The 11,211-nt window shown below is 46.1% G+C and overlaps 1 protein-coding gene and 1 pseudogene across 1 annotated transcript; one reads left to right on the top strand and one right to left on the bottom strand.

Annotated features, from left to right (window-relative positions):
• Positions 1–8,698: 8,698 nt before the first annotated feature.
• On the bottom strand, positions 8,699–8,816 carry LOC124614491 (annotated as a pseudogene).
• Positions 8,817–9,952: 1,136 nt separating this feature from the next.
• LOC124613680 (formin-like protein 11) lies at positions 9,953–10,410 on the top strand. The gene is made up of 2 exons (XM_047142396.1): positions 9,953–10,075; positions 10,171–10,410. The coding sequence occupies exons 1-2, from the start codon at positions 9,953–9,955 to the stop codon at positions 10,408–10,410; spliced, it is 363 nt and encodes a 120-aa protein (XP_046998352.1).
• Positions 10,411–11,211: the final 801 nt, after the last annotated feature.

Below are 11,211 nucleotides of genomic sequence, written 5' to 3'. Positions count from 1 at the left end.
TTGTCTAATACTGAAAAAGCTATCAAAAAGAATAGCACCCAAGACTGGTGCGGTTTCTCGTTTTGATTCATCCATTTTGTCACTGTCTGCTGGATAAAACGAAATAGGTGTTTCTAATATCGGAGCAGTTGTAGTACACGCCAAGCAAACGAGTCTGGTTTGGCACAAATAGTCGTTTTATGTACCGCATTTACGTAAGTAACACGACAAAACATAATTCACGAAGTACCAACATCAAATGCATATTACGCCATCTACAGGAAAAAAGTTCTGTGTTAGGAAGTAGTTTGACATTTCATTCATAAGCTCCAGTTTCTCAAGCATGAGATCGAAAAGTAGTAACAAACAACCTTGTCATTATTAATTCTGGAACTATTCCTGCCATAGACAAAACGTATTTTTCGGTTTTCACTTACCCTGCCAGAATCACCGGTAGAGTTATCCCGCGTTTAGTCTCCGGTTAGGTGTTATTACGCGTTAGTACAACGCGTTTTCCGCGCTATTCCGAGAACAGAATTTAAGCTGCAGCTAACTGGGGCTACAACTGGTAGTGTAGCGATGTGGAAAAAATTTGCTGTCAAATTTTCATTTTCTTGCGTATGTAATCTTCCTTAATTGTTACTCCTGTTAGTCCTCTATTTCCTCTCTGGGTGTCTGAATGTATGGATACCGCTAATTCGCACACCTAATCATCCACATAAACAAACAGCGACTGGCATTCATCCGTTCCCGTTTTTACGGTTCAGCTTTTATAGCCCTGTCCCTTCTGTCAGCGGGAAAGTTTCTTTGTTCTAAATGCGACGGGGTTTCCCTGGCAGAGACATAGCATACACCATGCACGCATTCAAAAATCAACTTACAATACGTTCACAACTCAACTTAGAATGTGTTCAGAAATGTTCAAAAACCAACTGGGATGCGTTTCGAAGTCATACGAATAATTGGTAGAACTTCATGCTCTGGATACTAGGCTCTGTGCGAAACAAGGTTTTTTTCTTCAAGAATATGAATTGGGAGCCCCTGAAATTGCCGCCAAGGGCAGATACCCTGGTTTGCGCCTCCCTACATCTGAGCCTGGAGACCAGTGTAGGCACAACTGAAGAGCCAAATGCTGCGCTACAGGCGTTAAAAGGTAGCCGAGAGCTCTTGTAGGCCTGTAAGGTGCGCGTGGCCCTGCTTCCACTGTTGCAGCGGCGGTACCAGCGCTCGCGGTTGTAGCAGCGCCGCCCAGTCGCCGTCATAGCGTTCTGTGTCTTCCGGCGGGTCTTCGAAATCACGAGGTCGGACCTACCAGACTATGCAGTCGCCTGGGAGAGAGAAAGGCTTGTATGGTGACAATTTCTTATACAGTTTTTGTGAAAGATGTGATGATTTACGTAATGAAATTAGTGGGTAATGGAAATTGATTTTGTTTATACTGTAAAACATCGCTTGCTGTTAGTCTGTAATGATTTGTATTTATTTGAGCGCATACGTGGATGATTCCTTGACAGTTTACAGCCAGTTTCCTTCCCCATCCTCAACCAAATGTGTTCGTGTGACCTGTTTTTAACATACAGTTAAACTCTTAACTTTTTTTCCGCTCGCCTTTTGCAAGTCTATACAAGATCTCGTTATGCTTTCATGCGTATATGTGCATTCATTCGGACTGTTTCTATAAGAGTTACAAACTTCACGAATGTCTCTTCTTACAGGATTCTTTTTTTTAGTCGGCTATGCATCACGTTTTTAAATTCAGACTCAAAACTACCGCTTTACTGAAATACGTTTTCCGTAAGAATGATCCTTTGTCTAAGGGAACAAGCAATTAAATGTTCCTATCGCGCAGTAGCTGCTAGTGAGATACCTTTTAAAGCCTTTGTAAGAACTAATTTTTAGTGTTACAGCAAACTGAAACTCGTAAAAATATCTACGTCTCCAGTACTTAAGTTTTGATAAACGAAAAGGACCGATGGAGGTGGCGCAGTTATACAGCCACTGGACTCGTTTTCGGGAAAACGGTGATTGACATCCCTGTATGGCCATCCTGATTTCCATGATTTCCCTAAATCGCTATACGATAATTGCGTGATAGTTCGCTTGAAGGATCATGACCGATTTCACTCGGCTAATCCCAAGCGGTCTGAAGGCGCAGCAGTCATGGACTGTGCGGCTGGTCCCGGCGGATGTTCGAGTCCTCCCTCGGGCATGGGTGTGTGTGTTTGTCCTTAGGATAATTTAGGTTAAGTGGTGTGTAAGCTTAGGGACTAATGACCTTAGCATTTAAGTCCCATAAGATTTCACACACACACACACACACACACACACACACACACACACACACACACACACACATGACCGATTTCCAACCCAACCTCTTCCAACTGTGCTTGTGCTCCGTTTCTAATAACCTCATCGCAGACTGGGCATTAACCAATAATCTTTCTATATTGTTTGTAAAATAGTCTGAATTTTAACACATAAAAAGATAAACAGTACGTACTGTCTCAGTGACGAAGACCATCTACGGTTGCGTTCGAGAAGGAGAAAGATTTTTCACATTGACGCCAGATTAATCTATTAGAATCTGCACTGCAAACTGTCTGTCTGCTTAGCTCGGCGGTAACGTGCTCGCCTCCCATGCAAGCGGGTAGGGGTTCGATTCCCTACCGGGTTGAAGGTTTTCTCCGCTCGGGGACTGGGTGTTGTGTTTCCCTCATTGTCACCAACTTGCAAGTCGCCCAGTGTGGCGTCGCCTGAAATAAGACTTGCACCTGGCAGCCGAACTCCCCGAATGGGGCTTCCCGGCCAACGATGCCCTACGCTCATTTCATTTTTTGCCTTTCAAACTAATCACAACTGCGCGCACTTTGTGAACTGTGCAGCTCAAACCTGTCTCACCGTCAGGACAGAAGTATTATTTCTTCAAACATCAATTAAACTCTCCACCACATACAGGCAAACTTGTTTCACGTGAACTGCTGATTAATACTTATATTTTCTAAGTTCTGCGTATACACCAAAGGGATAGCCAACTATAACATCGCCAGATTATTAAACCTATTAAATTAAGACGGAGTTTACCTGACACTCTTCATATTTAAAATAATATCCCTTTATTAGCATATAATATCTCGTGTCCCTGCGATTATTACTGCGATACCTAATAAAAATAAATCCTTAAATTCAATGATATTATCAATGTTCTGCTAATCCATTGATTCTTTAATAACTTTCTTACTTAATGTCATTTCATTGATATGTTGAGTGATTTTGTGTAACATTTTCTATTCAAATTGCCGTAAGACCCTCAGAGCAAGCGAGGTACACTCAGTCCGCTCCTAAACATAATGACACTTTCTCGAAAGCGAGACAGACACAGCTGAACGAAAGTGTTTGCTTTACTCTAACAGAGCTGTCCAGTTCAAAGGCTGGCTGACACCAGAGGGTACTTCCGAGAGTCGAGCATCTGGGGCATTTGAGCGAAGGCACACAGGCATTCCCGCCACAAACAAATAGGTTTGTTGTTGGGTTGCAGTCTCTTCGAGAATTCAGGAATGTAGATAAGCATTCCAAGTAATTCATTAGGGGACTTCACAGCAAAATCATCGTGGAACCCACTATGATCCCATCAGTCTACGACAAGAAACAGTGAGAGAACAGTGCGGTAGTTCCAGTACTACACACCAGCCGCCTTTCACAAACTTCTCTATTCGATAAGCGGAAATTTCTGCTCCCTGCAGGAAGGCTGATGGATTTGGTTATTCAGTGTTGATTGTTCATTGGGTGAGATTTCAAACTGAACCTTCTAGTTACAAAGACGATACAACGGGAAATTGTATGACCTGGTGGACAGAGTGGAGGCAAATGAATGAAACTGACAAGAAAAGACAGCCTGGGATCGATCAGTGGAGGGAGGACGCAGTATTACCAGAGAAAAAGTGATTTTTCATGATGCTTCCCATACATCATTCTCTATCTCTGCTTTCCGAAAGTATGCTACCCTACTGTCTATTCTGTTTTCAGACTTTGAATCGGATCCATATTTCCATGCCAGTGTCTGCCAAAATTTCTTGACGTTCTCATCTTCCATTCTAAGTGGAATGACCTTTTTGTTAACGTATAATAGGTACCCGATTGTGTACCCTTTGTATGACCTCATTTTTCGAATATTATATTGACGCTGCCCTGCGATCTAATCATTGCATTCAACAGGCACTGACCGTACAGTACGTAACGTCGCATCGGTTATCAGGCAGACCTCTTACGGGGAGAGGCTCTGCTGGCTGTTAACCAGCAAAGGAGGAAGAGTTAAGTTTCGGAGAGCAACACCTCAGAGCCGCAGGAAACAGTAGGCGAACACCTACGGCGTTCACCAGGCAGCCAGCCGCACGACACCAGCAGATCGACAGATGATGCCAGCATCGTGTCAGCTACATAGACCAGGATGTAACTCTGATCCATCAAGTGGTGAAATGCTGCCGTTAAACCCCCTCACTTGCACAGTTAGCGAGTCGTGTCTATACAAAATCAAAGTGACGCTGAAATTATGTTAGTGTTTTTGATCTGTGAATGACAACAACAAAAAAGTAAACGTTTCCATGTATTTATGATTCATCACTTTAATTTGCTACATTTTGGTGTGATTTACACATGAATCTCTCAATGAACTGAAGACCGTGGCTTAAACAGTGGTGAGGAACAAGTTGGTTGTTCTGAGAAACTGAACAGTGTAGTTTCAATAGAATCTCATAAATCAGATATTTCGAGTACATACATTGCAATTTTTTCCAGATAAATCAGTGCTTCAACTTTATTCCAAAGTAATCACATACTTCTCGGTTTTTGGTGGAATAATCACCTAATATGAATAAAGCACATCTCATGCCATGTTTAACATGCAGTAACTCTATTTCTTATCAACTGTGCCTTATCATTGTTCACAGCCGATATCTTGAACTTATGTACTATAGTTTTTGGGACATAACATGGGGCGACCTTACTTGCACACTCCCTCAATCAACTCAATTTTACAACACTATTTGTTTAGTGTGAAAGCAAGTCTGACACAAAACTAATCAGCCACAACATTTGACCAGCTACCCAGTAATCGGTACGTCCACCTTTGATTTGACACGGATAACGGCGGCCACGTGTCATGGCATTGAAGCAATGAGGCCTTGGTAGAATTTTGGAGGGAGTTTGCACAGCATCTGCACACACAAGTCACCTAATTCCCGCAAATTCCGGAGAGTGGGGCGACGAGCTATGACACCGGGTTCAATCACATTTCAGATGTGTTCAATCGGGTGCTTTAGTATTTCCCAAGTGAACGTCTCGATCGTTTCCCTGACTCGTTTTGTTGTGTGTGACGCGGCGTTATCGGGGAGAAATATAACTCTGTGTTGCCTTTTTTCCATATTCCGGTCGTTTTTCGCGTAATGCTCGATTTAAATCCATCATTTGCTGTTGATTAGGGCTCATAATGGATGACACGCTTCTGATCCAACCAAAACGATTTGGTCTTGCAATGGATGTCGATGGTTTGCCTGGATTCACGTATTTATGATTCATCACTTTAATTTACTACATATTGGTGTGATTTACACATGAATCTCTCAATGAACTGAGGACCGTGGCTTAAACAATGGTGAGGAACAAGTTGGTTGTTCTGAGAAATTGAACAGTGTAGTTTCAATAAAATCTCATAAATCAGATATTTCGAGTACATACATTGCAGTTTTTTCCAGATAAATCAGTGCTTCAACTTTATTCCAAAGTAATCACATACTTCTCGGTTTTTGGTGGAACAATCACCTAATATGAATAAAGCACATCTCATGCCATGTTTAACATGCAGTAACTCTATTTTTCATCAACTGTGCCTTATCATTGTTCACAGCCGATATCTTCAACTTATGTACTATAGTTTTTGGGACCTAACATGGGGCGATCTTACTTGCACACTCCCTCAATCAACTCAATTTTACAACACTATTTGTTTAGTGTATAAGCAAGACTGACACAAAACTAATCAGCCACAACATTTGACCAGCTACCCAGTAATCGGTACGTCCACCTTTGATTTGACACGGATAACGGCGGCCACGTGTCATGGCACTGAAGCAATGAGGCCTTGGTAGAATTTTGGAGGGAGTTTGCACAGCATCTGCACACACAAGTCATCTAATTCCCGCAAATTCCGGACAGTGGGGCGACGAGCTCTGACACCGGGTTCAATCACATTCCAGATGTGTTCAATCTGGTTCAGATCTGGTGGGGGGGGGGGGGGTACCACATCAATTGGAACTCGCCACTGTGCTTCTCGAACCACTCCACCACACTCCTGGCTCTGTGACACAGCGTGTCATCTTCTTGAAAAATGCCACTGCTGTCGGGAAACCTGACCGTCACGAAGAGATGTATGTGGTTTGCAACTAATAAACGATACTCCTTGACCGTCATTGTGCCTTGCACCAGCTGCACTGGACCCATGGATGCCCATGTCAATGTTCCCCAGAGCATAATGGAGGCGCCACCAGCTTGTGTCCGTTACGCAGTACAGTTGTTCCCCTGCAAGAATACGGATTTGCGCTATCCCATCCGCATTATGGAGAAGGCATCGGGATTCAACAGACCATGCAACGCTCTGCCACTGCGCCACCGCCCAGTGCCGATGGTCACGCGCCCATTTCAGCCGTAGTTCACGCGCCCGTATCAGTCGTAGTTCACGCGCCCGTATCAGTCGTAGTTCCGACGTCATACTGTTCACATTGGCACATTCATAGGTCGTCGGCTGCGGAGGCCAATCCTTAGGAATGCTCGATGCACTGTGTGTTCAGACACACTTGTACTCTGCCCAGCATTAAAGTCAAATGTTAGTTCCACCACAGTTCGCCGCCTGTCCTGTTTTACCAGTCTGCCCAGTCTACGACGTCCGACATCTGTAATGAGAGGTGGCAATCCAAGCCCTTGACGTCTGGACGCGGTTTCACGTTAGTTTCGCCACTTGATGAAGATACTCACCACAGCGCACTCCTCGAATACCCGAAAAGTCGTGCAATTTCCGAAATGCTTTAGCCACGCCTCCGGGTCATCACAATCTCCCCACGATCAAAATCCGATAGATCGCGCGCCTTCCACTTCCTCACATGGACAGCAGTCTCACTGACACCACATGTACCGTGCATATGTATGACTAGCGGTAGCTCCTCGTCAGCTGATGCTGCTATCACCTGAACGGGTTTATATCAAATGGTTCAAATGGCTCTGAGCACTATGGGACTTAACAGCTGTGGTCATCAGTCCCCTAGAACTTAGAACTACTTAAACCTAACTAACCTAAGGACATCACACACATCCATGCCCGAGGCAGGAGTCGAACCTGCTACCGTAGCAGTCGCGCGGTTCCGGACTGCGCGCCTAGAACCGCGAGACCACCGCGGCCGGCGGGTTTATATCGACAGCATATCTTTGGTTATAATGTTCTGACTGATAAACGTCTGTAGACCTGTCCATCCTAATCTTGTTCAGTGATCTGTGCAAATTTGGTGATGTGGAAAACGAAATATTGACGTAATGATGATAACGGTAGATTGTGTGTGTGTGTGTGTGTGTGTGTGTGTGTGTGTGTGTGTGTGTGTGTGTGTGTTTGTTTGTTCCAGCCATAACTAACCCCAAGGTAAGAATATCTTCTGTTGATCATAATTACATATAGAAACAACGTTCACAATATATGCCAGTGTATGATGTAGCCCATTCCTACTTCCAGTATCCACGTCATTAGCAGTACAATCCTCTTCTCTGAATGCCGTATGGATCACCCTTTTTCAATTCTCGGTACTACAAAGTAATTACCTTACGAGGAAGAGCACTCAGGCTCGAGAGGCCAATTGAGGAGCTACTTGAATGACATGGTCTGGAAACCCGCCAACAGGTGAGAGATCAGTATGTTGACGCCGCAACTCTCCACATGAAATCCAAATAACAGCGTCTGGAACAGGAAGACACGGTGGCTAGCCTGGATGGCACTGTTGTTGTCAACATATCGCATGTTACTTAATTCATTAAATCGTTTATTCTTACTACTACTCCACCCTCAAATGAGAAATCGTGTCAGAATTGTACGTCCACTTTCCGAAGACGCAAATAGCAAGGGGTTTTCAGTAAGTAATGCAATATTTTTTTTTTTTTTCTGAAATCTCATGGGTTTCTTTCGGGAGTCCAGTATGACGTATTGCTCCACACAATCTTTTGCCTACAAACCCTTATTTTCAACATAATCTCTGTTCAGTGCGACTTCCTTACGGAACCCTTCTGTGCGGTGTGTATGTCTGCGTGGTACCATTCTACTGATCGACGTCGGAGCCACCCTCTTGCCTGCATCAATAACCTCCACGCCATCCAGGTACTGCTTTCCGCGGAGTGCACCCTTCATTGGGTTAAGCAGATGGAAGGTGGGAGATCCTGGTTATAAGGCGGATGAGAAAGAACTGAAAACTAAAAACTAAACTCCTCCCGAACAGGTCATGAAGGCCCAACGGTACTGACTGGCCGCCGTGTCATCCTCAGCTCAAAGTCGTCACTTGATGCGGATACGGAGGGGCATGTGGTCAGCACACCGCCCACACGGCCGTATGTCAGTTTTCGAGACCAGAGCCGCTACTTTTCAATCAAGTAGCTCCTCAGTTTGCCTCACAAGGGATGAGTGCACCCCGCGTGCCAAGAGTGCTCGGCAGACCGGATGGTCACCCATCCAAGTGCTAGCCCAGCCCAACAGTGCTTAACTTCGGTGATCTGACGGGAACCGGTGTTACGACTGCGGCAAGGCCGTTGGCTCAAATGAAATTTTGTGAGCAGACTTGTATGAGGCCGTGAGTTATCATGAGAAGGTCATGGGGAAGGAGAGTGTTCATTTGCATTCCTGTGGCGGCAAACAGTTTCCACAGGCTAGCATCATACTGTACAGAGTTGATCGTTGCACCATAAGGGAGTACATAAGAATAACCCCTCCAGAGTCCCAGAAGACCGTCGTTATGATTTTACCGGCTAAGGTGCGGCTTTGAACCTTTTCTTTGTAGGAGAGGTGGTGTAGCGTCACTTCATGCTGTTTTGTTTCAGCTCGAAGTGATGAAGCCTGTGACGATATTCGATGAAACATCGTCACGTTCAGCGCCGTAGCGCTCAAGCAATTCCGCACAGATGGCCCTTCGTTCCTTTTTATGGTGTTCTGCAGGCGGGAAGAAACCCAGCTGCGAAACAGCTTTAAGTATCCCCACCTATGGTCGATGCGTCAGCACTACCAACAGTGACGCCCAGTTGAGAAGCATGATGTTTGATTGTGATCCGTCGATCACCTCGAATAAGAGTTCCCCACGTTCCAGCACTGCAGGAGTCATAGCTGTGTGCGGCCGGTCAGCACGCGGGAGATCAGTCAGGTTTGGGGTGATTACAGATGCCTCGCCCGACGACTCAGCACGCTTTTGTATAATAGCAAGATCCGTATACATTCTGCAAGCCTCTACGAATATCTGCGACGCCCATGTTTTCGGCCAGAAAACAGCTCTCTCCTTCTAACGCAATTCCGTTAAAGTCTACGTATAGCGGCCCCACCTATTAGAACGTCATGAAACTATAGTAACTGAAGCGGGAATAATTCACGATGTCCCACAACAAATTCCGCATTTTTTTTTTTTTTTTTTTGAGTCGAAATAGGCTGAAAAGGTTGTTGCATTTCTTATTGATTGCCCTTCGCTGTATTCACCTAGTAGGTTTAAAATTTTTCTTGTAGTTCTGTGTACTTTCCATAAATTTACAAGCTTATGACATAACAGTGATCAAGTAATTCGTTTATTTGCGCAGTCGTGCTTCCGTCAGTAATGAGATGAACGATGACCTGGCGCTCCTGGAAATAAAGCAGCTGCAGGCGGAACATCAACAGCCGACGTGACGTGTCCAGTGGAGCAGGGGCCGTATGCAGACAGGGCCTTGGGCGGCGCCGCGTCTCTGCCGTGTGCGGCAGGCGGATTTGCGGGCTTACCTGCTGGCTGACACCGCAGCTGCGCTGCCGCCCCCGCCGCCCTCGCCACCCCCGCAGGTAATTTAGCGCGGCCACGGCGCCGCCAGTAATCCGCTATTTATTGCCGTATTGATCTCTGCTTACTGCACAGCCGCCGATTGATTCGGACGCAGATCGGCGCCCGTGCAGCCGTCCCGGCCCCTTTGTGCATGCGTCCGCCCGCGTGTCTCCATCGCGGCAGCCACCGCTGTCCACCGGCAGCCATTCAGATCACGTCACAAAGTGGCCCGGCGCCGCGGTGTACCCTACCACCACCAGCGCTGTACGCTGCTGCCGGCGGGGCGCTGGAGGGCCTGATTAATGAGTTATCTGCTGCAGGTCCACTATTCGTGTCAGATCCTCGAATTGTTTGAAACCATCCTTCCAATAAATCGTCCATTTTCAACAGCGCGTGCCCCACTGTGAATCTGCGACGCCGAAGTCCACGCACTGCACGCAAGCGCGAGCCGTAAGTCAGAGTAATTCGAAGATTACTTGTAACAGTGGGAAGTGTATTTTCATGACACTTAACATCAAGGCAGGAAGGAAAGAAGATTAAGGTTTAGTATCACGTCGACGCCACTCGACCGGATTGGGGAACGAAACACAGCGTTTACTTAAGCGATTTGGGAAATCAAAGGAGATTATTTCGATGTATGTCCTTTGTTTTTATGCTTTACCGTTTCCACCGAAATTACCTAAGCAGTGTAAGGAGTGGCCCGCCTGTCTAGCTGCTTCCCGACTGGTTTTCCGTCAGCCTCGGCGAATGCGGGCTGGTTCCCCTTATTCCGCCTCCGTTACACTATGTCGGCGGTTGCTGCTCTAACACTGTCTCCACGTAGGCATGCATTTGGGGTTACACTCGTCGGGAGGGTGGGGGACGGGGGGTGGGGGACGGGGGGTGGGGGGAGTTGAAGATCCACTGGGGGGCCGAACCGCCCCATAACCCTGGATTCAGTGTGGGGGTAGGATGCGTGGACTGCTGTGGCCTGTTGTAGGGTTGTGAACCTCTGCGAGCTACGGCGGGACGAAGCCTCTCTGTCGTTTCTAGTTCCCTGTTCAATACACAATACACACACTAAGCACTCCATAATTTCGCGTTTAGGGAAGTTTTGAGAGCTCATAAAAAGTGATGAGAGCAGGAAGTAGCTGTGGTGTCCAAAACATGTGCAACT

This window comes from Schistocerca americana, chromosome 4, assembly GCF_021461395.2.
Source record: "Schistocerca americana isolate TAMUIC-IGC-003095 chromosome 4, iqSchAmer2.1, whole genome shotgun sequence".
Classification (NCBI taxonomy): domain Eukaryota; kingdom Metazoa; phylum Arthropoda; class Insecta; order Orthoptera; family Acrididae; genus Schistocerca; species Schistocerca americana.
Note: the sequence above shows the minus strand (reverse complement) of the source record. Positions and strands in the feature narration are given on the sequence as shown.

Coding starts and splice junctions, on each gene's coding strand:
- LOC124613680 (XM_047142396.1), top strand. CDS start 9,953: ATGCAGACAGGGCCTTGGGCGGCGCCGCGTCTCTGCCGTGTGCGGCAG. Junction 10,076..10,170: donor CGCCCTCGCCACCCCCGCAG/GTAATTTAGCGC, acceptor ATTCGGACGCAG/ATCGGCGCCCGTGCAGCCGT.